General features: G+C 35.8%; 1 protein-coding gene across 17 annotated transcripts in view; it reads left to right on the forward strand.

Moving 5' to 3' along the window:
- Positions 1-27,717, forward strand: part of LOC110454909 (kinesin light chain-like) — a 56,413-nt gene that overhangs the window by 11,549 nt on the left and 17,147 nt on the right. For 6 of the 17 annotated variants that reach the window (XM_021504703.1, XM_021504713.1, XM_021504712.1 and 3 more), the window contains 16 exons: positions 2,707-2,950; positions 5,029-5,268; positions 5,639-5,674; positions 7,751-7,844; positions 8,356-8,584; positions 11,089-11,176; positions 14,456-14,557; positions 15,176-15,259; positions 15,590-15,679; positions 17,645-17,744; positions 18,259-18,308; positions 19,019-19,027; positions 23,014-23,081; positions 23,630-23,738; positions 24,796-24,963; positions 27,573-27,688. In XM_021504703.1, coding sequence (XP_021360378.1) covers positions 2,707-2,950; positions 5,029-5,268; positions 5,639-5,674; positions 7,751-7,844; positions 8,356-8,584; positions 11,089-11,176; positions 14,456-14,557; positions 15,176-15,259; positions 15,590-15,679; positions 17,645-17,744; positions 18,259-18,308; positions 19,019-19,027; positions 23,014-23,081; positions 23,630-23,738; positions 24,796-24,963; positions 27,573-27,688 — 1,827 coding nt within the window. Of the gene's footprint in view, positions 1-2,706; positions 2,951-5,028; positions 5,269-5,638; positions 5,675-7,750; positions 7,845-8,355; positions 8,585-10,579; positions 10,668-11,088; positions 11,177-14,455; positions 14,558-15,175; positions 15,260-15,589; positions 15,680-16,529; positions 16,620-17,644; positions 17,745-18,258; positions 18,309-19,018; positions 19,028-23,013; positions 23,082-23,629; positions 23,739-24,157; positions 24,215-24,795; positions 24,964-27,572; positions 27,689-27,717 lie in introns of all 17 variants that reach the window. The other 11 variants (XM_021504718.1, XM_021504720.1, XM_021504706.1 and 8 more) reach the window with 10 other exon arrangements.

Genomic DNA, 27,717 nt, shown 5'->3' on the forward strand with positions numbered 1-27,717 from the left:
TGTGTATGTATTTTGGAACCTAGCTTTATTGATTCCTACAAACGAAGGCTACCAGATCACATCCAGACATTCTATCCCTGTCCTGTTTTGGTATTTAGATAAAACCACTGTAGTGTCCAGTTCATGTTTCTCCCATCACATCCCGATCAATGAATGAGTAATCCTACTTAGGGTGGACAGAACTGTCCTGGAACTGTTCAGGCCAGCGAACACATGAACATGTACACCATCTAATTATACGATTGAGTATGTGTCGTCATTTATGTACCTGTAATAGTTGGCATGATATTTAACATACAATTAAATATGTGAAGTCAACTATATGTACTTGTAACTATTCAAACAATTGACATGAGAAATATGTATGGTTGTTAATTAAACTGTAACAGTTGGTGTTACTTATCATGGAATATATTGTGTCATTAAATTACTTATAAACCGTGCGAGGTTAAACATATCATGGAATATATTGTGTTATTAAATTACTGATAATCGTGCGAGGTTAAACGTATCATGGAATATATTGTGTCATTAAATTACTTATAAACCGTGCGAGGTTAAACATATCATGGAATATATTGGGTCATTAAATTACTTATAACCGTGCGAGGTTAAACGTATCATGGAATATATTGGGTCATTAAATTACTTATAATCGTGCAAGGTTAAACGTATCATGGAATATATTGGGTCATTAAATTACTTGTAACCGTGCAAGGTTAAACATACAGTTGAATATATGTGTCACTGATGTATGTCTTGTGTAATCCTGTTGATGGTGACCCTGACCTGACAGGTTTATTGAGTTTAATACCTTTTTAGGATCCTGGCTGACACAGTATATGTAGCCAGTAATTAGATTGTGTCATTTTATCATTCCACTGTTGATGTATCTGTGTATTCTGTAAAATGAGTCATGAATCTAGGTTTGTGTACCTGCCTCCTTGTGATAGGAGCTTGTGTTATATAACTGGACAGTAGCTATATGATCATCACCAGCTAGACAAGTCTATGTAGGTCACAGGCCTTTTATTTACGAAGTGTGTAAAACTACCAGGTATTGCAGCTATTCAAAAGCCAATTTCTGAAAGTTTTGACTTGCGTAATTTCTGCCATATTCTAAATTTCCCCTGTATAACTGATAAGAGTTATATCTTATTAGAAGCCGGATGTCTAGTCGATCAGTGTTTACCCATATGACTAGTAATGTCTGGTTAATATGAAGTAATTATGCATAGGTTCAATGAAAAGGGTCAGATATTGCACCTTTTCCCCCAATCATTTACCGGTTACATGTGGGTACATGCATTACTTAAGCTTGTACACTTGACTTGTAGCTGATTAACTATTTCACCCCTGAAATTTTATAATGAACTATTTCAACCTTTGAACTGGAAGAGTTCAAATGTGTCTTCAGGGATGAATGAATAGATCCGAGTACATGTACACCTTATCTATGTAATATCCATCAATTTAAATACCGTAAGAATGACATGAATTAATATATTGGACTAGTCTAGACTGATGACGAGTGATCTATACTTGGTTTAGTATTGCCTGCCATTACTATCTATGTACATGTAGTTTCATGCATGGCAGACGCCTGTGATATTTTCTTAGAAGTTTCTTTAACGGCTAGATAAAACAAATCTTCTTAATTTATATGAGATTTCATTGATTACTGTGATGGTTGGCACGATAATTGATCTGCAGCAATGCTAGTACAGTTGTTTGATGAAGCTATTTAATGGTATTGATCTGTAGCATAAATAGATTGGCCTTAGTAGGGTATCACACATGACATGTTTACTGCTGTTTGGAGGGATTCTTTATAGAATTTATCAACAGGAAACAGGAATGTTATGTGCTGTTTCTGTGTCTTTATCATTTGATCATATTAACGTTTGTTGTCTGTAGACCTATTTTGGGGGAGTTAGTTTGAATCCATCATCATTAGCACCAATCAATACCTCATACAGCACCATTTTCTCTGTGATAGACAATCCAGTCCACTTTTAACATATTATCACCTGTAAATTCACACACACACCCTACTTTTTGTGAAATGGATATTTGAGCATTTTCCTTTTCCCTATCAGTCTGTCACTAGTGTATATGTGCTATTTTACAAGTACATGATCTGTAGCATGATATATGTGTATGGAAATTGTTCTCAATGCAAAAGTTGCAATAATAAATAATTCACTTAAAAATAGAAACTTCTCAAATGCCATAAAGTTAAACTGATTTCTGTTGATCTGGGAGATAATATACCTAATATGTTACTTATAAATAGAAACTACTCAATGGTCCTAAAGTTAAACTGATTTCTGTTGATCTGGGAAATAATATACCTAATATGTAACTTATAAATAGAAACTACTCAATGGTCCTTAAGTTAAACTGATTTATCTATCTGATATTCCACAGTGTATCCTATACAACTAACAAGATAATGTACCTTTAATGCTGTTCCCCATTCAAAGTGAGAACACTTTTATGCCATTTGACAGTGAACTTCTAAGGTCAAGCACAGCATAATGTATTAATGTGTCTCAAAACAGCTTGCAGAAAATTATAACTTAAATAATTAGTATCCTGTGTGTTTGTTGTGCATGATGACTGGTGCAACCTGATGTTGTGAATTCACAAAAGGAACCTTTTATCAGCAATGTCTATAAAGATATGATTTTGGTACATTTTCAGAAAAAAGATTGAAGAGATTGGCAAGATGACTGCCCTTTCCCAGGAGGAGATATTCTGTAACACCAAGACCATTATTCAGGGCCTTGACACACTGAAGAATGAGCACCATCAGATACTCAACGGGCTCCTGTCTTCCATGAAGACTATCAAACGGGAGAATGGTGACACCAACCTTATGGAAGAGAAGACAAACAGACTGAAAAAGTCACTTGAAACAATAGAACTGGGGCTCAGTGAAGCTCAAGTAAGTTAATTCATTGAGACAACTTAACTCTAAGCTAAGCTAGAATATTCGGTTGTGTAAATCAATATGGATTAATAACATATCACAATCATAGTATAGGTTAAGTCAAGCCTAAGTACTTAGCTGTTAGTTTTGAAAGTTAAACAGTTGCAGAAGTGATAAAAATAAGCCTTTTCTGTTCAGCAAAATGACATCCACAAAATATCGTTGAAATTGTAGAATTGTCAAATTAAAAGATCATGCCAGTTTTATGTAGCCAACACGTGGGATGACACCAACACATCAGATAGATACTCATTATTAGGAAGTGGGTGTCATTTAGGGTAGAAACCTGACATTTACACCCATCCCTAGAGACATGACATTTATGTCCACTGACTGTAGACAGTTGTACTAATGTCAGTACAGTGATAAGGACATTCAATCAGACTAATGGACCTGTGGCAACACGTCTTGATGAAGTCATATCAAGGAATGGTGACTATTTACTTTTAAGTGGCGATTTTCATTTTAAAAATAAAACTCAAATTTCAGGTCCTGTAACAAAATCCTGATGATAAGGTTACCGGGGAACCTGAATTACAATGACATAATATATATACTGATTATATTCATCTTTTATGGGAAGGCCTGTATCATACTTGACAATATATCAATGACAACAAAAAAGTACACAATCTCTCTGCAATGATTCTGGAACAACAGCTTGTCAAATATGTATTCATTAAAAGAATTGGTTTTAAATCATGTACAAGGCCAGGAAATGTTGTGTATGTCATCATGGCATCTTTTGGCATTTCTGAAGTTTATACACGAGTTTGGTTGACCTTCATGATCGCTGCTAGAAATGGTAGGCAGTGATGTTATTGACATTAAGAGGGAGGAGGTCTCTGCTAGAGCCGACAATGCACTGTACATTGGAAATCAAGAATAAAGTAAACAAACGTTTGGAGCCCCTAGCTTAGTGATGAATGGCACTATAATTATAATGACCCAAAGAAATCAATAGTGTTGTGGAACAGACTCGGTAATGACTGTAACAACCTGGAAACAGCATCGCTATGTCAGCTTGTGTCATCTTTCCAACCATTACTGTACATATATTACCTCGGACAACAGACATTAATTGAGCTATCATTGTAAAACTGACAATGGAACTAAGAGAAAAGAAATGGCATTTCTTATTGTTAATTGTGCTGTAAAATATCAATATAAACATTTATAGGTTAATTGCCGGACTACTGATGGATTCATTGATTAATGTAATTAATGGTATTTTTGTTACTATGCTAATACTGAAGACTCCTTAAAATATGTAGTCATTTTGAAATAGAGTGTAGAATGAATATTTAAGATTTAATCTTTATAATTAGTAAGGGACATTATGATGTAAAGTAGTCACAGACCAATGCCTACTGAAACGCCCGTCTGGTTTACCAAATACATTTTATTTTGTGAGTAGTGTCAGTAAATAATTCATCATCCAGACATTGAGGGGAAAAATGTATTAGGTATGGGATTTCAATATTTTTTTAAATCCCACTTCAACAAAGTTGTCTCTATAGAGTATTTGTTTTGTCAGCACTTGTAGTTTTCAGGACACATCTCAGCCGCTGTTTATCAATTGGCATTAAACTTTGTATGTAGGTACATCATGGAAAGGTAGTGTGCTGCATCCTAAAATGAGGTCAATGTGTTCTCAGTTTGACCTTTGACTTCCTGCCATGCCCCTAATAAATTCAGTACAATTCAGGTTTCTACAGTTTCATGAATGGGCTCCAAACTTTGTACATTTTGCTGAGACTGGGAGTATCCATGAAGCCCGCGCTTTGAGTTAAATCTAGTTTACGTTGGTTGAATACAACGTTATTACAGACATAAATATGTTTCTTATATTTTGAAATAATGTTGAAATCATACACCTAATGGCAGCAAGAGAACTTAGCAAAAAATACTTAACAAAAGAGAGACAAATATTATATACATCATAACCATGCACCGGTAGTAGCACCGTGACCTGCTGCGTCTCATGGCAGTAAAAAAAAACTGAAAATAAACTTTGGCTTTCTTTTTATCAGGTAATGATGGCACTTTCAAATCATTTACAACATGTGGAAGCAGAAAAACAAAAGCTTCGAGCACAAGTAAGAAGGTTGTGTCAGGAAAACGCTTGGCTAAGAGATGAACTGGCAAACACACAACAAAAACTGCAAATGAGTGAACAGAAAGTGGCAACTATAGAAGAAGAGAAGAAACATTTGGAATTTATGAATGAAATGAAAAAGTATGATTCCTCAGATCCTCAGCAAACTAGTGTGGTAAGTATGACCAGACACGTCCTGATGATGCCTTGTTGTGTATAAATAGTTGTAGATGGTTGTGTACTCCTCGCAACTTCACACGTTGAGAATCAAATCACAAAACTTTTTCTGATCTTCCTCATCTCACAGATTTATGAGTATCTAGTATTGCAAGCTACCAAGGTACTAAAATGAATTGCAAATTTGTATTTATATTAAAGAAATTCGTCCAAACCTACTTTTTGTATAATTACACAATGCTACAATGCATCATAGTGATATCCATTTGTCCTGTGACTAGAATTGGTAATCAGACTGGCATTGGTCAAATAAGTTTGGTGGAGAGAACAATTTGCTGTTATATTTGAATGGCGTTTTTCTTTGCCAGTCTTTACCACGCTCAGCAGGAGGGGTAGTGCCAGTGGTAAGTGGTTTGACCCTGCAGTGTACACACGCTGGGTCGTTGGGTAGATGGACTTCAATTAGATTTTGGTTACTATTCTACTAACACTGTGTGTTGCTTTTGAACTGCACCAAAGAACAAGTTAAAACTTAGCTTTCACATTCATGCATTTCACTGAAAGATTGTATAATCAATGCATTTAGATCAAACATTTTATATATTCAATGTAAAATATTTCAAAATTAAAAGGATAATTTCTAAAAAAAAAACATGAATTCCTTAAAATCAATAAATAATTTGCATAAATAGTTAAAGAGAAGTGCTTGATACTGTCATCCTCAATTTGAAATATGTTATTCTTAATGTAACTATTTATTTCATAGACTAGGCAACATGGATAAAACTGATCTACCTGATTTGTGAAAAGCTGGAGTTTGCATTGCAATACATGTACCATTAAACAGGGATTCTATTTATTGAAATCTCTTTTCTCTCAAGATGAAGCACATGCTTTATACAGGTTTTTATGAAATTGATAAAATCTGATTTTCAGTTTATTCTGATAAATCACTTTTTACAACTCTCTGAATTATTTCTTTACTATGATAGACTAACACATGTGGGGAACATCTAACATTCCTAAACAGCCTCATCTGACAGCTAACACTGGTGACATTGTAGTTCTGTTACTGTCGTAGTCATTCAACTCATCAGTCTATCTTCTGTCTGGTAATTAATTAGACTGGCCTCATCAGACCTTTTATCTAGGATTTCTTATTTCCTTACTTTCCTGAATTCAATAATTGTGTTTGGGAGCATGACTTTTTTTCTTCAAAATAATAAGAGCTACAGCTGGTTTTGTTTAAAGTTTAATAGCTGTGTCTGGAGACCGGTGTATTGTTAGCAGTGTTTATCAAAAAAGAACTATGGTGCTTACCCTGTATCACTGTTTTATGCACACGGCAGTAGCATATAGACACATTTCAGTTTTTAATGCCAGTGATTGATGTAAACACGCTAGATTTATACATCGGTACATTTTACTTTCCATTCCATTCCAGGGCTAAGGTGTAAATTTCAAAACCTGTAGGAACTGGGGCTAGTGTTAGGCACTCTTCACTCTCCAGAGTTTTAGTATAAAAAATAATCCAAAGATACATATTTGCAAAATTTCCAAAATAATGATAAATCTTATGAGTTTTTAGTGCTGTTAAAACAAATGTGAAATGCACCTATTCTGAATAATAAACCATGTCAACATCCAGGTGCGCTTCGCGCCAGTGCTATAGGAGCTTTCATTCCACCTGATCACAGAACCTTTTCTATCTGACAGCCATTTAGAAAATTAACCTTATAGAAGATGTTCCCATACAAACGCTCAAGAGATCTTTGGTGTTCACAAACTTAGGAATTCAGAAGGGGCCATTTAGACAAAACAAACCATGTAACTTTGTAAAATGTTTGAGATAGTCATGTTCATTATTGTGTTTAGGCATCAGTTCTTGTTTATCTATCCATTAATATTAACTTGACAAAGGGTGGGGTGTGGTTATAAATTCCACACATCCTTTGGCAATATTCAGCAGTCAGGCTGGGTGGCCTTGTGGTTGGTCTGCGTCCTGACAATTTCAAACTGAAGTAAGCTTTATTTAATGTCATTATGTGTGCTCCACCTGAGCTGTTTGGCCATCAGAGCCACAAGGTGTTTAAACATTTCACATCCTGTCAGGTAGTATCCAGTAATATCCCCAGATCACTGCTACCATGAACATGTCATACTGGAAAGATTTTTGGCCAAACAAAATAACCTATCTGTATCCTGTAAGTGTAACATTCTAAAACGTTAAGGAGGATTGATCAAAAGATTTGTTTGCTTATCTTTTTGCAGAGCATATTTGTATCGATTCAAAATTTACTTGTATTATGAGCACATGTCAAATTATCCAATAACCATTAAGGTTATATGTTGGCACAAGAATCTAGTTTGTCGTGAGGTTACTGGAAACAGATATATTTTGATCTGGCCTTACTGAACTGACCTCGGATAAGAAGTTAGTTTTGCTGTTGTTGATCCTAGGGTGTACCTCTGTGTTACAGCACCAAGCAACAGAAGAGAAAGAACAGGACCAGTCAACACAGTCACTAGAACTTGGATTTCCTGATGACGATGACGACTCTCCTCAACCAGAAGGTCAGTAATATATCTAGACGTCTGAATTTGTATTTACTGTATATATAAACATGTTTATGAACATTTAAAAACAGAAACATCTTGATCTGTAAAGCATCAGCACTTTCATTATCAATCTTTAGAATGAGAACATAATACGTTTTATTATATACATGTATATTATATATGCATGCTTAATATAATGGAAAAGTGGGTGGGAAAAACACTTACAACATCAGAGCTATTGTCAATTATGTAGGCCAGTAAATGGGTATACAAGTGGCATTGTGAATCCACACGCCTACATAATAAGTAAGATTAATGATGGGGAACAAACCTTACTTACAATGGGAATTCTTTATACTAGATTCATTTCTATGATCAGACGTCTTCAGTCATTAGAAACTTGATATCATGATCGTTCGTTAGTAACGAGTCCGAACTACTTCTCACATTTTTCTTCCTGTTGAAAAACTAACATCTTAAACAAAGAGAAATATTTAAAAAATAATGCTTGATTATTATGTTTCAGTTCTTTCCCCCTCCCAACCCAGTGCAATGGCTCAGGCGGCCAGTGGGGGCTACGAAATCCCTGCTCGGTTACGCACCCTTCACAATCTAGTCATACAGTATGCGTCCCAGGGCCGGTATGAGGTGGCAGTGCCACTGTGTAAACAGGCCCTCGAGGACTTGGAAAAGACCAGTGGCCACGATCATCCAGATGTAGCCACAATGTTAAATATACTTGCACTTGTATACAGGTAAGTTACACAGAGGATTTTGATAACGTATATAAAGAACTTTGAAACTAAGAAGAAGTGTCATTTCAAACAATATTTTGAAAGTTGATTTCTCTTCTGATATATATGTGTAATTTGTAATAGTAATTCAAGTTTTAATTAAAACAGAATTGTTTCTATTTGAGATAATTTGAAGCTAATTGAAATACAGTACGTAGTGTAAGAAGTTATTTTGAGAAATAATTTATGAAACATATTACTGACATATTCTTTTGTGTTGTATTTATTCAAACACATATAAAATCCACTTACTGCACTGTTAGGATTTGCATGACCTAGATTTTATGTAGGAATCTGCACAACCACCACCCCAGTTGAAGACCAGTGTTGTCTGTAACCTCCTGGTCATTTTGGTATTGTGTGTTACTTGTTCACAGAGTTATCGTTGTACACCAGACATTGTTGGTATATTCTGCTTGTAGATTTGGTGTATGGTAGTATAAGATACTGCTACACATGTATGAGTATTATAATGTATGTCTTTATCCATCTAGAAAGCATTTTCCCTGTAGTACGCCACCAAAGCCCACATTTTAGAGAAGGAAGCAGTCTGCCTTGTACCTATTTACTATACAGTCGATTGCACAGAAGTTTAATAATATTAGTCCACATTTTAGAGCAGGAAGCAGTCTGCCTTGTACCTATTTACTATACAGTCGATTACACAGAAGTTTAATGATATTAGTCCACATTTTAGAGAAGGAAGCAGCCTGCCTTGTACCTATTTACTATACAGTCGATTACACAGAAGTTTAATAATATTAGTCCACATTTTAGAGAAGGAAGCAGTCTGCCTTGTCCCTATTTACTATACAGTCGATTACACAGAAGTTTAATAATATTAGGCCACATTTTAGAGAAGGAAGCAGTCTGCCTTGTACCTTTTTACTATACAGTCGATTACACAGAAGTTTAATGATATTAGTCCACATTTTAGAGAAGGAAGCAGTCTGCCTTGTACCTTTTTACTATACAGTCGATTACACAGAAGTTTAATAATATTAGTCCACATTTTAGAGCAGGAAGCAGTCTGCCTTGTACCTATTTACTATACAGTCGATTGCACAGAAGTTTAATAATATTAGTCCACATTTTAGAGCAGGAAGCAGTCTGCCTTGTACCTATTTACTATACAGTCGATTGCACAGAAGTTTAATAATATTAGTCCACATTTTAGAGAAGGAAGCAGTCTATGTTGTACCTGTTTCTTATACAGTCAATGATACAGAAGTTTGATAATATTAGTCCTTGTCAAGTTTAGACAGTGTTTTTTCATTGTCATTTAAGTCACACAACTAGTTAAATCAAACAAAACAAGTAATATATATATAGGTCCCTGTTCTTACATTATGTCCGACCTTGTCCAGAAACGTAAAGGTAAAAAATGGTTACATAGAACGTAAATCCATACAATAATTATTACATAGCTCTCTATCATTGTTCAGAAGTGTCAAACCTGCATCAAATTTGGTAGACATTGACACTAAATCTGTCAATATGAGTAAGGAACATATTTTATACACCACCATAACTAGTGTATATAGTTAGTCATCAGGAGAAAATCTGTCTCAAGGTATTGCTGGTACAGAGGTATAAAAAGGACATTCTTCTGAGACTTAATCTTGAATATTGTCATGTTATGTATCGCTTATGGCTTCCAGCTGGTGACATTTGATGATTTGTTTAAAAATGTAGAGAAAGTGTATTGATATTGACTGTATATCTGTCTGCCAGGGCAGTACTATGATAACCCCCTGGCTGACAGGAGGTGACAGATGTTAGCCTTGTTTTCTATAGCCACACCAAACACATTTAATGAAAATCAAATTGGTCACTTGAAAAGACTAATCACAAATTCAATTAGAAAGACTGGGCTCGAGTTTACCCCTCCTCGCTGTCGTTCTTCATTGTGTAGTTCCCATGCATGTGCACTGCATGTCAATTTTATCGTTCCAGAGATCAAGGCAAATACAAAGAAGCGGGTAATCTATTACATGATGCATTAAAAATCAGAGAAAAAACACTGGGCTCTGATCACCCTGCAGTGAGTCTAGTTTGTGCCCTCCTCCCGACCCTGCAACATCTCTTGTGCTACCAGTGTGCATGTTTTAACACCATGGTTTTGAAGTACATCACAAAATTTTAAATAAACATTTTCTAGCTTGGTGAACTGGCCACATGATAAAGTTTATTGTTTCCTGAATTCTAGTCGTGATACCTGTACTTCAAAACCATTTTTTCAGAATTTGCTAAATTTGAACCCCAAATTTCTAAACAAGACTTCAGTTTTCAGTTCAATTTATAACGTAAATACTTCAGAAAAGTATCTGTTAAGAACTAGTGTGGTTCAGATTTGGCGGACTATGATAATGCTGTTGGCAGCAGTCCGGCTTGGACTAAGGCACTAACACTAGACTTAATACTAACCCTAAGGTAGATCTGTAAGGATGTTTTAACAATTTCAGAGACCAAGGAAAATACAAAGAGGCGGCAAACCTACTGAACGATGCCTTAGGCATCCGAGAGAAAACCCTGGGATATGACCACCCTGCAGTGAGTCTATACATCATAGCCGTTCATGTTGTCACTGCATGCAGATTGGAAAATATCCCATATCATTTATTTTTATTTAAGTTTTTTTTAATATCATTTAACTTTCTGTCACAGTTTGTCTTGTCTTATTGAAACATGTGTAAATGTAGATAGTCTTGACTATCTTTTTTAACTATACTCAGAACATTTTTTGATTGTTTTATTTTTTCACTTCAAAAACTCAAAAATGAACAGGAACAACGGACATATTTGTTGGACTGAATACATTGGTTTGATGCTTAGCATATTAATGTTTGCTTTTGGTATAATGAACTCTCATTTCTGTTTTCTTTTAATCAAGTTACATGTTTGGTTTGGTTTCTGTGTGTTTATAGTGTAGATTGTGTGCCAAATATTTGGTTTCTGTGTGTATTGTAGTTTATGTGCAAACATATTTGGTTTCTGTGTGTTTATAGTGAGATTATGTGTCAAGTATTTGGTCTCTGTGTGTGTATAGTAGATTGTGTGTCATGTTTTACTGTTTCTGTGTGTATTGTAGATTGTGTGTCATGTTTTACTGTTTCTGTGTGTATTGTAGATTGTGTGTCGTGTTTTTACTGTTTCTGTGTGTATAGTAGTTTGTGTGTTGAGTTGCATTAACCTTCATACATGTATGTTCAATCATAGACTTATTTCAGTGTGCATATCATTTTGTATTTCACCTGTTTTAAGTCCATGCTCTAGTGTTAATCTTCAGAAGGCATAATCCCATACCTACCAGATCTGTTTTATAAATGGAATCTCCCACTTTTTACTCTATCTGACGACCTGCTTCCTCCCCAGCCAACCTCCCTACTTTACCACTTTCTGAGTGCTTGCCGCCCACCCTCCCTCGCTCTCACACACAATTGAAACTTGTTTTAAGAACAAGACCATAACACCATTTATTCTCCAAGAATCACCCATTCCTCCAAAACAGACACATTTTGTCCTTTTTCTAAGAAGTAGGCCCAACTAAAAAAGTTTACCTTCTGTTTAAGTAGTTGATTCTCTATCCAACTTGAGCCTTATTTAAACTATTCCACTGTCTGACTTGACCCCGAACTTGGGCTCTGCCTCACTTAAGGACTTGGCCTTCTGTCTAACTACGGTTGACCCGCTAAGGACTTGGCCCTCTGTCTGACTTGACCCGCTAAGGACTTGGCCCACTTGCTGTCTTGACCCACTAAGGACGTGGCCCTGTCTGTCTTGACCCACTAAGGTCTTGGCCCTGTCTGACTTAGCCCCCTAATGACTTGCCCCCCCTGTGTAAGGACTTTAGCCTTAAGAGTTAACCATTTATTCTCTAAGAATCACCCATTCCTCCAAAACAGACACATTTTGTCCTTTTTCTAAGAAGTAGGCCCAACTAAAAAAGTTTACCTTCTGTTTAAGCAGTTGATTCTCTATCCAACTTGAGCCTTATTTAAACTATTCAACTGTCTGACTTGGCCCCGAACTTGGGCTCTGCGTCACTTAAGGACTTGGCCTTCTGTCTAAATACGGTTGACCCGCTAAGGACTTAGCCCTCTGTCTGACTGGACCCACTAAGGACTTTGCCCACTGTCTGACTTGCCCCACTAAGGACTTCGCCCTGTCTGACTTGGCCCCGAACTTGGGCTCTGCCTCACTTAAGGACCTGGCCTTCCGTCTAACTACGGTTGACCCGCTAAGGACTTAGCCCTCTGTCTGACTGGACCCACTAAGGACTTTGCCCTCTGTCTGACTTAGCACACTAAGGACTTGGCGGTCTGTCTGACTTGACCCAATAAGGACTTGGCCCTTTGTCTGACTTGACCCCCTAAGGACTTGCCCCTCTGTCTGACTTATCCCACTAATGACTTGTCCCACTAAGGACTTGCCCCTCTGTCTGGCTTCCCCCACTAAGCACTTGGCCCTGTCTGCCTTGACCCACTAAGGCCTTGGCCCCCTGTCTGGCTTGACCCACTAAGGCCTTGGCCCCCTGTCTGACTTGAGCCACTAAGGACTTGGCGGTCTGTCTGACTTGACCAACTAAGGACATGGCCCTGTCTGACTTTACCCACTCAGGACTTGGCCCTCTCTGACTTGACCCACTATGTACTTAGCCCTGTCTGACTTAGCCCCCTAATGACTTGCCCCCCCTGTGTAAGGACTTTAGCCTTAAGAGTTAACCATTTATTCTCTAAGAATCACCCATTCCTCCAAAACAGACGCATTTTGTCCTTTTTCTAAGAAGTAGGCCCAACTAAAAAAGTTTACCTTCTGTTTAAGTAGTTGATTCTCTATCCAACGTGAGCCTTATTTAAACTATTCAACTGTCTGCCTTGACCCACTAAGGGCTTGGCCCTCTGTCTGGCTTGACCCACTAAGGTCTTGGCCCCCTGTCTGGCTTGACCCGCTAAGGACTTGGCCCTCTGTTTGACTTGACCCACTATGGACTTGTCTCTCTGTCTGACTTGACCCACTAAGGACTTGGCCCTGTCTGACTTAGCCCGCTAATGACTTGACCCCCCTGTGTAAGGACTTTAGCCTTAAGAGTTAGCAAAAGTAGAATCTGTCCAATCCTTTACCACAAGAGGCAGCAGTCTTGTCAAAATAAGGTATAATGTCAATGTGCCATCATTTACTGATTTATTATGTGAAGATTAATATTGGTAGAACTGTTGTAGTATAATATTATGAAGTAAAACTTTTGAATTATGTGAACATTTCTTTTGTTGTAAGTAGGGTTCAATGTCTTAGTATTTATAAGAATAGATTGATTCTGATAAACTATTGTTAATTGTTGAATTTGTGTATATTACTTTGGTTGCACAAGATAGGGAACAGTGAATGAGTTAAGATAAATGTTTTTTGAGCATTGATTGCATGTTGATTAACACATGAAATACTGATCACAATGTATTGTTTCTAAAACATATCATGCTTTTTCTGAAGAAGTCTTTCGAAATGTCTTTAGATCTTTATTCATTCTCACATAGCATAATTGCTTCATTGTTACATTTGTAACCTAATTGCTTTATCCTTACCAGTACATCCTAAACATAATTGTGACAGTATATGTACTGTATGTTAATCAACTTATCACCAGTTACAAAATGAGGAAAGTCACCTATATATTAATATATATTATATAGAATATTTTCAACTGAACCTATATAAGCAACTTGTTGCGATGTTATAATGGGGGTATGTACTTATGTGTGTTAGCAAGCTATCGTCAGTGATCTCGAACTGTATTTTAACTTTCATTAACACATGAATTTTTGTACTTTGTAGGTAGCGGCCACATTGAACAACTTAGCTGTATTATATGGAAAGCGAGGCAAATACAAAGAAGCAGAGCCCCTCTGTAAGAGGGCACTTGAAATTAGGGAAAAGGTGAAAAGCTAAACAATTAACAGAAGAATTTAATTAGTTGTTTTCTAATTATAATCAGTGGTTTAAAAGGAATTGAAGTAAATTTTACAATACCTTTTAGATACATGGATTTACCCAATATCTGTTTGTTCAGCAGGAGAAAAAAGTGAGGTGAAAATGAAATGTTTAAAATTCTGTTTATCTTAACATAGATATTTATGTTAACGGCTGTACTAAGCATGACAGTCAAAATTACATGAGATTTTACATAAAAGGAGTTTATTTTACTTAATGGAAGTTCATCTCAAAATCTTGACTGCACCAAGAAGCTTTAACTCGGCCTGTCACGAGTGGTTGCGATGTAATCAATGACTGGTGTGTTTGGCTGTAGGGGCTGTAGACACGGCGCAGATATTGATTTACTGGCATGCTGCAGTAACTATCTGGTAGATTTGTTTTATACTGTCTAGACACACTGCAGCAAACCTCACAGGTAGACTCCGCATCACCTAAATCCATGCCACTATTTGTCGGCAAAACAAGGAAACTAAATATTTTTGTCCTTTTGGATTTGTTCAGTTACAAGTCACTAGATTGTTCGTAATTGAGATTAATAAATGCTATTGAATTTTATTTCAGGTACTTGGGAAAGACCATCCAGATGTAGCCAAGCAACTTAATAACTTAGCTCTATTGTGTCAAAATCAAGGCAAATATGAAGAGGTAGGTAAATCAATAACTAGAAAACTGAAGAATTGGTGAGGCATTTCTCTTAGTGATAAAGTTACTATGTATGTGTTTCAGTCTTGAGTACATTTAAAATAAAAAGTAAATACCTGATTTATATGTATGGACATGAAGTTGATGTTGTAGCGACTTTTTATGTTGATATTCGTATTTTAGCAATGATATGAAATTGTCTGTGATGATAAAGAAAGCGATCTATAAATGTTCAATTTCACCAACGTAGAGCTGATTTAAGTATTATGTGTAGTGTCATCGTATGTATATACATGTTTGAGTCTCCCTTTCTCCATGCTCACACTGTCCCAGGTGGAACAGTACTACCAAAGGGCCCTGGATATTTACGAAGGTAAACTGGGCCCCGACGACCCAAATGTCGCTAAGACAAAGAATAATTTGGTAAGAGATCATGATTCCTCCAAGCCTGTTGCAATGGTCAGCATGGAGTCTCTCTGGATGTTGTAGTCTTACTGTTTTTGGTGTATTTTCTGTCCTCCATTTTGTATGCGCTGCTTATTTACATCTTCTCATGTTGTATCGTTTGCCTGTGTCTTCTGTTCCAGAGAAATGGAAAGCAGGCAAAAGACATTGCCTGTTTAATTTATTTTCTTTGCAGTGAAACTTTTTATACATTGTATCTATTTCTCAGAAAGTTGGCTCTGGGCTCATGTGTGATTATTGAAAAGAAAAGAAAGAATTTAAATGTTTATTTTACGGAAACATCATCATGGAATTGATGTATCAATAACGGTACCTCAGAAACTATGGTAGACCATCTTGTATCTTGTATAGAATGTCAGATTTCAGAGTTACTAAGGTACATGTTTTTGTGCCGTGTCAAAAATATAAAACATTTTCACACTATTGATGTCATAATATGTGTATTAAGACCAAAGTTCTTTGGAATGACATAGACAAAAGTTATGGGACATTTAGTCCAGCACCATTTGGAGGGTTAAACCCAGGGCCAAATATCCCTAGCTGCCCCCCATCAACCACACAGGCCTGTGTCTTTGAAATGGGTTTGCATAATTGCAGAGGAAAAAAATTCAAAAAATTCAAAACTAAAATGGGAAAAAACATAGTCCAAAACTATAACATTCTTCAACTTTCCTATAGACTTTCTGAGAACTAGTTGTACAGTGTATCTCCCTGGTTTGATTGATGCCTTGATCTGCTTCTGGTGTTGATGTACAGATAATGCATGCTTGTCTGACTCTGGTCTTGTGTACTTGCTTGTAATTTGCAGGTGGAACACTATTATAGAAGAGCATTAGATATATATCTGAAACGGCTTGGCACAGACGATCCTAATGTAGCCAAAACCAAAAATAATCTGGTAAGGTGTGGGCTGGTGAGAAGGCTGTAGTATGCATTCACAGAGCTTTGTTTATTGACTGTTTGAATTTAAATGTTTTACTTCACTGTCTAGGGGAAAATGTTTCACGAGATTTGTAATGATGCAAAAGTATCACAGTTCAGAACCGTTGTAATCTTAATTTCAGTAAAAATAAAGTGTTTATGATAATGGTACAAGTTTTATCAGATAATATGAAATAAAAGCTGTTTATTTATTTAGTGTATTTTGAAGGATATTATGGAGGCAATTTCTAATGTTATGTTTATGAAATACATTGTCAAAAAATGAAAACAATGTACTTATATTGATAGAAGTCATATTCAAATAATTAAATATTGAAAGGTGTAAAAAAAATCCATATTCTTCCATGTACCATTTTACATTGTTCTTGTTTTGCACATTTGATGTCAGCTACTGGTCAGGATAGGTTGTCAATATGCATGTGCTGTCTTCCCCTTTGTGTTCTTTTTCATTTCTCTGTTATTATTTTATGTTATAGATTCATATACATTTGCTTTATCCTGGATATTCTTAGTTGTGTACTCATGTAATATCTAGATTCAGTAATCATTGTCTTTCTTTATTTTGTAATCATTGATTATCAAGATTTTTTGGAATCAAAAAAGACCATGCTACAAAAAAGCATGAGACTATTTCAAACAAGAACGTATGTGTACACCAGACAAACAAGTTGCTGTTATCAGTAGTCTGTTTTCAACAGGAGATACATGGAGATGGCACTCAATCATTGTAATCTTTGTTTATGGACAGTGAATACCATATATAGTTACATAAAGTTCATATAGTTACAAAATACTGTTGTACATTAGAATGATACATTGAATTCAGCAATTTTTCTTGTTTATTAAATCAAAGAAGACAACATTTTCCTATTTCGAACCACAATAATTATTGTAACACCTTTGAAATATAATGAATGATGTTTCACTCGGACAATCATTTTTGTAAAAACAAATGGTAAAATTGTCAATTTTCTATTAAAGGCGTCTGCATACTTAAAACAAGGAAAATACAAACAGGCCGAAGCTTTGTATAAGGAGGTCCTCACCAGAGCACACGAAAAAGAGTTTGGTAAAGTTGATGGTAAGTTTACCTGGGCTTTTTAACCTGCTTATGTCTAATACAAGTAAGCTTGTCAGCTGTACAATAGAAACTTGTTAGTCTTGATTAAACAGTCTCATAGACTAATTCATGGTTTCTCAAGTTAAAAATCATGCTTCAATAATGAGTAAATTTAGATTGAAATATGATTTTGAATCCAAAATGTCCATATTGACTATCAAGGCTCTCACTTTATTGTATTGTTTACACAGCTGTGTAGAGTGATAAGTGAAAGTAGCAAATCTTTTACTGTTCCAAGTATAACCTAGAGTTCCCCCCATTTACATATAATCAGAATTTGTCTAATCATTTTGTATTAGCTTGGTTGTAATCTTGTGCTTTTGCTGTATTCAGATATACATATAGTGGAAGAAGTATATTAAATTGTTGTAGTTTATCTAAATCAAGCTGAACAACAGCCTTTAACTAGAGGAATCATACCTATTTTACTAGTAATGTTATATATGCTGAATGGTGATTGTGTGCTGTATTACAGGGGAGAACAAACCTATCTGGATGCAGGCTGAGGAGAGAGAGGAAAATAAGGTAAACAGACATTAGAGCCAGCCAGCATGTAAACTGTGTGTGGCCTGTGTGTGACACCCTGTAATGTAGGTAGCAGTAGTAAACAAGGGAGATAATCCGTGTATTAGGTGGTGGATAACAGGTGTAGGGAATCACTTATAGCTTCATAAAACAGCTGTGCTTGGTGGTAAGATTTTAATGACTCTAGTGCTACATGTTATTGTGGTAGGAAATTCTGCTGTACACTTGGAAAATACTGAAAATTCCCACACTGTTCAGAAGTTATAGGTTTTATAAAAAGGAAGAAATACAAAAAAGTTTACTTCTTTTTTTTGTGAAGATTGATTGTACAACTAAGGGATACACAATATTTAAATCTAGAAATATTCTTATCTTAGCCTTATCTCAACATCTGAAATAGCTCAATACTAAAATCTTTAAACAATTATTGTGTATGAAAGCGTGATTATTTCTTTAATCTATTAAAAATTGCCTTGATTTATTGGCAATTTTAAGTGAAGATAAACACTTTAAAACCAATTCTGTAATGAACTATCATGTGAGTCAGTATGATTGTTGTTATTGTTATTTCAATGTCACATACTGAGAGACCACAATGTTTTCTATAATTTATGTAACCGTAACATATACTTGTAATCCAACATTTTTTAAAACGATGTGAGTGCTAACACTGATACTTAACATACCCTATATATAATCTCTCTTACCAGGTGAAAAAGGTATGTGTTGGGATACTTTTAGTTGGTGCTGGTAGACAGTCGCCTTGCATTTTAATTAGAAGGAATTCCTTGCAATCCCAAATATTCTATCTAGTTCTGAAATCTTGAATCCTGAAGTCCTGGTTCCAGTATAAAGCATTTCCACCATTCCTCTATATACACGTCTCTTTTTCAATTCTCACTTCCATGTTCATTAAGTCGGTAAAAAGAATTTAATATTACTGATTCTGTCAAGTAATTCTACTGTAAGATATCAAAATATTCTGTTTTACCGTGATGTTTTTCTTCCTTTTCAAATTTGTGTATTGATACCAAATAAGAGTGAATCCTAAAATAAGTTGAGAGAGGAATGAAGTATTGGAAATATTGATTCATTATTTATCAAAATAAGAGAAAAATACATTATCATCCTAACTCAGGGTCAGCAGGCTAGTACTTGGTGTCTTGGTAAGGAATCTAGGGGTTCAAGATATATTATGTAAGAAGAGGCTAATATCTGACAGGCCACATTGAAAATGATACAAATTAGAAAAATCTAGCAGTACACTGATAAACGTTATATCTAAAAAGGTTCCAGTTAGCCACATTTCAATTTAAGGGTTGAGGAAAAATTGGGGTTTTGTGTTGTGTATTTAGATAACCCTAAACAGACTTGTTTTTGTTGTGGCTTATCACCAGAGCCTGTGTCTTTACACCTGATTATTATACGTGTACCTAATGTCTTTACACCCTATTATTATAGGTGTACCTAATGTCTTTACACCCGATTATTATAGGTGTACCTAATGTCTTTACACCCGATTATTTTAGGTGTACCTAATGTCTTTACACCCGATTATTTAATGTGTACCTAATGTCTTTAAACCCGATTATTATAGGTGTACCTAATGTCTTTACACCCTATTATTATAGGTGTACCTAATGTCTTTACACCCGATTATTTTAGGTGTACCTAAGGTCTTTACACCCAATTATTTTAGGTGTACCTAATGTCTTTACACCCAATTATTTTAGGTGTACCTAATGTCTTTACACCTGATTATCATAGGTGTACCTGATCTCTTTACACCTGGTTATTATAGGTGTACCTGATGTCTTTACACCTGGTTATTATAGGTGTACCTGACCCCTTTACACCTGATTATTATAGGTGTACCTAATGTCTTTACACCCGATTATTTTAGGTGTACCTAATGTCTTTACACCCGATTATTATAGGTGTACCTGATGTCTTTACACCTGATAATTGTAGGTGTACCAAATGTCTTTATTTCTGATTATTATAGGTGTACCTAATGGCTTTACACCTGATTATTATAGGTGTACCTAATGTCTTTACACCCGATTATTTTAGGTGTACCTAATGTCTTTACACCCGATTATTATAGGTGTACCTGATGTCTTTACACCTGTTAATTGTAGGTGTACCAAATGTCTTTATTTCTGATTATTATAGGTGTACCTAATGGCTTTACACCTGATTATTATAGGTGTACCTAATGTCTTTACACCCGATCATTATAGGTATACCTAATGTCTTTACACCTGATTATTATAGGTTTACCTAATGNACCTAATGTCTTTACACCCGATCATTATAGGTGTACCTAATGTCTTTACACCCGATTATTATAGGTTTACCTAATGGCTTTACACCTGATTATTATAGGTGTACCTAATGTCTTTACACCCGATTATTATAGGTGTACCTAATGTCTTTACACCCGATAATTATAGGTGTACCTGATGTCTTTACACCTGTTTATTGTAGGTGTACCAAATGTCTTTATTTCTGATTATTATAGGTGTACCTAATGGCTTTACACCTGATTATTATATGTGTACCTAATGTCTTTACACCCGATTATTTTAGGTGTACCTAATGTCTTTACACCCGATCATTATAGGTGTACCTAATGTCTTAATACCCGATTATTTTAGGTGTACCTAATGTCTTTACACCCGATAATTATAGGTGTACCTAATGTCTTTACACCCGATTATTATAGGTTTACCTGATTTCTTTTCACCCAATTATTATAGGTGTGCCTAATGGCTTTACACCTGATTATTAAAGGTGTACCTAATATCTTTACACCCGATTATTATAGGTGTACCTAATGTCTTTACACCCTATTATTATAGGTGTACCTAATGTCTTTACACCCAATTATTATAGGTGTACCTAATGTCTTTACATCTGATTATTATAGGTGTACCTGATCTCTTTATACCTGATTATTGTAGGTGTACCTAATGTCTTTACACACGATTATTATAGGTGTACCTAATGTCTTTACACCTGGTTATTATAGGTGTACCTGATCTCTTTACACCTGGTTATTAAAGGTGTACCTGATCTCTTTACACCTGGTTATTATAGGTGTACCTGATGTCTTTACACCTGCTTATTATAGGTGTACCTGACCCCTTTACACCTGATTATTATAGGTGTACCTGACCCCTTTACACCTGATTATTATAGGTGTACCTGATCTCTTTACACCTGGTTATTAAAGGTGTACCTGATCTCTTTACACCTGGTTATTATAGGTGTACCTGATCTCTTTACACCTAGTTATCATAGGTGTACCTGATCTCTTTACACCTGGTTAGTGTAGGTGTACCTGATCTCTTTACACCTGATTATTATAGGTGTACCTGATCTCTTTATACCTGATTGTTATAGGTGTACTTGATCTCTTCACACCTGATTGTTATAGGTGTACCTGATCTCTTTACACCTGCAGGTTATTATAGGTGTACCTGATCTCTTTACACCTGGTTATTAAAGGTGTACCTGATCTCTTTACACCTGGTTAGTGTAGATGTACCTGATCTCTTTACACCTGATTATTATAGGTGTACCTGATCTCTTTACACCTGCAGGCTATTATAGGTGTACCTGACCCCTGACCCCTTTACACCTGATTATTATAGGTGTACCTGATCTCTTTAAACCTGGTTATTATAGGTGTACCTAATCTCTTTACACCTGGTTATTATAGGTGTACCTGATCTCTTTAAACCTGGTTATTATAGGTTTACCTGATCTCTTTACACCTGGTTATTATAGGTGTACCTGATGTCTTTACACCTGGTTTTTACCTGTACAGCAATGGCATGACCTATACACTAACACCTGGTTTATTACTCTACCTTATTTCTGTGATGCCTAACTCCACAAGCTTATGGCTATGAGGCCTTATAATATTCCTTTTTTTTTTTTGCTGCTGATATTATGCCAAGCTGTTGATTCACGGAATGAATTCATACTGACAGTTTTTATTATAGTACACATGATGGCTCTGAAACCACCAAATTTATTATACCAGGAAAGTATTATGAAAATGATCATCAGAATGATTTGACACAGTAAAATACAATATTCTTTTACAAGCATAAATTAAAAATACTCTGACATAAAATATTAAGGCAACTTCAGCATTGAGTATAATGCTGACTTACGGTGGTATTAGAACTACAGTAGGTGTATCCTTCACCGCAAATGGGATTATTATGCTTCAATGTTCACGAGATTAACATCAAACATAAGTGAACTAATTTGCTATAGCATGTTATGCCTACACAATCAGGAGGCTGTATTCCTATGTTAGCTTGGACCACAGCAATTCACAAACATTTCTTTATGCTAAGTATTCAGACCAGGACATACATTGTGCATGCTATTGTACATGATATATATGTATTGATATACATACTGGATCCAAGGCATAGCTGTTAGCCTTATGTCAAATACTTAAAAGTTTTACTTTCATTACAATTTTAGAAAAAGGTTTTAATTGAGAAAACATTCATAGTATAATAAAAATGTGTTTTCATGACAAATTTGTAATTTCACCCTCATGTGATTGTCATGTTTTGTTAAATTATGATGAATATAAATCAATTTGTAAATTGATATGTGGGGGTGATTCAACCTTTTCCTTTACACAGAAAAATAAATGATTGATTTATTGTTTCAGGGTAAATACAAAGATGGTACCCCCATGCCAGAATATGGAGGTTGGCACAAAGCTGCTAAAGTAGACAGGTAAGAAACACCATCTTGGTTATTGACAGGTAAGAACCACAATCTAGGTTGTTCACTTTATTGAAGGTTTCTATTAAACTCTTCTTTGATTTAGTACATTTCATACAAGTACCAGGATTTATTGTGAACCTCATTATTCTACCTTCGATATATTTTCTATTGTCATACCTTTTTGAAATAATAAAAATTTGTTTTATATGTCACAAATGGCTGACATTGAAGGCATTGTTACTCGATGCTAATGGACGGTAAATATCGCTGTGATTCGTCCAAACATGGTACTTAAATGTTGTTGTTTAGATTTCTTTAAAAATCCTGAAGTATGACAAGAATCTGCTCCTAACTTGATGCTTAATGATATTTGTTCATCCATGTAACAGGGATAAACAGATTGGTAATTATATATAATCTACCTGATATTCAAGGTGAACATTGGCCGATACAAGATATATGGGACAGTGCACAAAAAGAAAAGCATGCTTACTTTCAGAACATCATTTTCAATAGTAAAAGATAATAACTCCGATATGTGAACATTCTACCCCCAGCCCCACAGTGACGACGACCTTGAAGAACCTTGGTGCCCTCTATAGAAGACAGGGAAAGTATGAGGCCGCGGAGACACTAGAAGAGTGTGCCATGAGGTCCAAGAGAAATGTGAGTGTTTTATCATTGCATGCTCTGCGTACTCGCTGTATATCCCAAACCTTTCATACTCGGACAATTCAACCACTGGAAGTCACATCGGCGAATTTATTTGTGAGTGTCTGTTATAGATATTTTATGTAGTATGAGATTGTTCTACTGTTAAATATATATTATTGTTTTTTAGAAATTTTTGTTTTGGGGGGAAATTGTCACTGAAGATAATAATAATTATCTTGAAACATTATTTTACCAGATTGAACTTCTTTATCATGTCTTTCCTTGTTGAACTTAATTTGATGACGGGTATATCTGATTGAGGATGTGACTTCCAACAGGTGTTTGATTTAGTGTAGACCTATATTGTAGTAATATAAGAAGGGACCACAGGTGAGAGACTATATCTATAATACCCTGTATGGTCCTCACAGGACTCCTTAATCCTGTCGCCGGTGCCCCTACAGCGGGCCCTGGATAAACACAACTATGTAAGTACGGTAGACCAGGACACGCTAGCTGCCTGTGTGCAGACTGGCGTGTATCACTGCAGCCTGGAACTTACCTCATCCAAAAAGACTGGAAAGGCTATGGGTCTGGTAGCTAATGGCTTTGGATTTGTGTGGCTATCTAAAACAGCAGGCGTCGTAGGATCACTGCTTGTAGGAAGTTTTCTGTACAGCTTTAATCACACCACCCATCCTGAACAGGACATTGGGTGTTTCATTTGCACCCATATAAAATTAAAGTCAGTAACTTATGTGTTAACAAATATGTGACAAGGCAAGGCAAGGCTGAGCAAGTGACACAGAAGAAACTACATATACCAAGTAAGGAATGAAATCTCAGTTTGGACGTTTTCCTTTCAAAATCTATTTTTACATCTAAAATGATGATTCAGCCTGTACTGCGTTATATTTTTTCTATGTATCAGTCGATATGTTTATATTACAACTCCCCCCCCCCCCCCCCCCCCCCCAGAAGATTTTTTTTTAGTTGAAAGTTTTAAGTTACTTCTGTAAGTTTTTGCCCCTGTCTGGCTTTGACGCGGCTTGTTTTGGTTTTACGCTAGGCTCTGGATGTAGTTAAACAGACCAAAATAGCCGAAGTTCTAGGCAGTGACTATAAGGAACACCCACCAAACAATCAGGTCCAGGGGTATAGACGTCGCTCTAACAGCAGGGACCGAATTCCCCGTCGGGACCCCGTGGATAGCATTGATAATGGTGATGGTGAAGATGTGAGTATAGGTCTTTGATGGTCAGGGAGGGGCTCCGAGTAGGGCCATTTATCAAGTAATTCACAGCCAATGTCCTTTGTGAAATAGGCCTCCAACATGATGGATTCTTTAAACAATGAAGTACTAAATGCTTGGGCAATTTTACTAACTGTAACATGCTTCAATGACTATTCAAATTAACAAATTAACATGGGACTCTAAAATTTTTATGATTTTTTTTCAAAATTGTGCTATTTTGAAAAATGAAAATACAACAAGTTGGAACTATTTCCCATTTGCTTCGCTAATAATTCTAGAGTAATTGTGGGTCATATTCTCTGTAGTCAGTGTTCTGTTGTAAAACTGGAAACTTATTGATGACATATACCGTTATGTCCATCTATTGGCTCACTCCCATCTTTGTCTGTTCCTGTACTCCCTGTGGAATGATAACTTGGTAGTGGGCTTCCATCTCTAGTTTACCCTAGCTTTACCTTGCTTGGCAGAATGCCCATCAACTGCAACAGTACAAATACTGCCTTTATCTTCTTGCAGTTTCCTTAGCTTTTTTTTTGCTACATGGTAGTATTTTTTTATTTATTTTTTAAAGATATGGTGTTTAGGGATATTTTATGTTGATCTTGTCTGATAAAATTTGTCCATACTTTAATTAACGAGAACTTCAACATTTTTGAAAATTGAAGAAAATGTATTGAGAGTTTTGGGAAGGGGGCAAGGTGGCATTTATAATCAATATTACAATGAATGGTAGATCAAAAAGAACAAAATATTTATCCATTAGGCCCCAAGTAAAAATAAATTGGATGGTGTGAGTCACAAAAACAGTGCTTTCTTACCCCTTTTCATATATTTATTTCTATAATATAGTCCCTTGGGAGTCTTCAGACGACTGAACACTTGTTCACTTTAACAATTGACAAGACCATTNGGGGGGGGGAATGTTTTTTATATAGAAATCTTTAAGATATTCACAATGATGGGTAGTGCTACTAATTACTACAATTACTGTGATGATAATAAGCATGCACGTTTGGGAATGGGATTTGCATGAGGAATAGATGGGGGGAAAATATGCTTATATCTTACCAATTTTCTATAATCATTTCTTCATAGTTTTAGTAAATCTGCTTGCTAAAATATAAATCATTTTTAAGGATTTATTCAGTAGATTAGATTTAATATGTCAAGAAAATGGCTGAACATGGCTGTGTATTACTTGCCTCCAACTGACCAAGGACCAAACACGGTTTTGACTGACCAGCTTTAGCCCCTATCTCTAGTAGACTGACCCCTGTTTTTGCACTTTCCTCTAATCCCTACACCTGCCACAGTAGCTAACCTGTATGGCTTCACTTCCCCATCCTCATCAAGCACTTTGAAGACTTTGATAAGATCACCATCAGCATCACCTGAACAGACTGCATACATGTTGGTTACTTTCAGTGCAAGACACTTAAAAAATGTTAATACACTGATGGTTTGATTTCAGCTGCATCAAATTCAAATAGATTTGTGAATGAAAATTCTGGTCACAGTTTGTTTCATTGGAATGCTAGTATGGAGGAATGTACCTGTAGCAGTATTGACATGGAGGCTTACAAGTTTGTTTGAAATTGGCTGATTTATTTATAAGACTTGTATTGCTGTAAAATCTGTTTTTGAAGTTAAATGCTGATGGTAGTCTGGAATTACCTGTGTTGTAATGTTTCTTTAATTTCTTCCGTAACTAAATGAGATTTGCGATAGAGAATGTTTAGTGGGTATGGTCCTGTCTGTATAGTCCAGCTGTGCACTAACACCCTGCAGGCTTCCTTGCATGACCGTCCTTTTGTTTTCTAACAGAATCGTCAGTGTTGTTGGTAAAATAAAAGTCTAGAATGTGTAGTAACTGCCAATGAATGAAATATCTCGCTATTTACCGTGTTAGTCGACAAGTCTCCACACTGACTCCTTACATGTCATGTATAAGTTCTAATAATTTTGTTTTATTTCTGTTTTGATTTTCAAACGGCATCCTTCACTTTGATGTAAGTTTCAATATTTTTTCCTTTTTTTCTCTCTCAAACTGCCACCAAGACATCATTAACCATTTGATTTCCTATTAAATCTTATTTTGGTAATGGTAGTGTAGTTCAAATTTTCTATTAAACTTTGACTTGGCTCAAATGCAAATTAAAACAAATCTGATTAGCATTTTGAACTAATACAAAAAATGTGTAGAACTGTTCAGAACATTTCATACAAATGTATGTCTGGACTTGTACACAAAGTTTTGATGTCTTGTAGACGTTAATCTTGTTTTGGAACAGATTACGGTTGTATGCAAGAACTATTTCTACAATAGGACATACAAATTGTTAAAGAAACCTTGGGAGCAGTGTTTTCTGTTCTTAAATCTCCTTTGGGTGAAAGGGATAAAATGAGTTTTAATTTGATAAAACCTCTGAATTTGATTTTTAAAAATCTGGTGAAACATTTTATCGGTATAAAAGAATCATAACTAAATACGGTAAGAAATGAAATGAAAACTCAGTAGAACTATTCCAGTCCTGGTAGTCAGTTGTGATGCCATTTCTGTAAAACTGACCTGTTTAAAATTTCCTCTCAAGGGGAAATTAAAGCGCAGTGGCTCATTTTCCAAACTGAGAGCTTCCATAAGACGAAGCAGTGCCAAATTGGTGCAGAAATTGAAAGGAAAAGGTCCAGGGGAAGAAAATTCTGGCAGGTAAGCGACTTTGTTACCACCTCTTCACT

The sequence above is a fragment of the Mizuhopecten yessoensis genome, unplaced genomic scaffold, assembly GCF_002113885.1.
Source record: "Mizuhopecten yessoensis strain PY_sf001 unplaced genomic scaffold, ASM211388v2 scaffold8111, whole genome shotgun sequence".
NCBI lineage: Eukaryota > Metazoa > Mollusca > Bivalvia > Pectinida > Pectinidae > Mizuhopecten > Mizuhopecten yessoensis.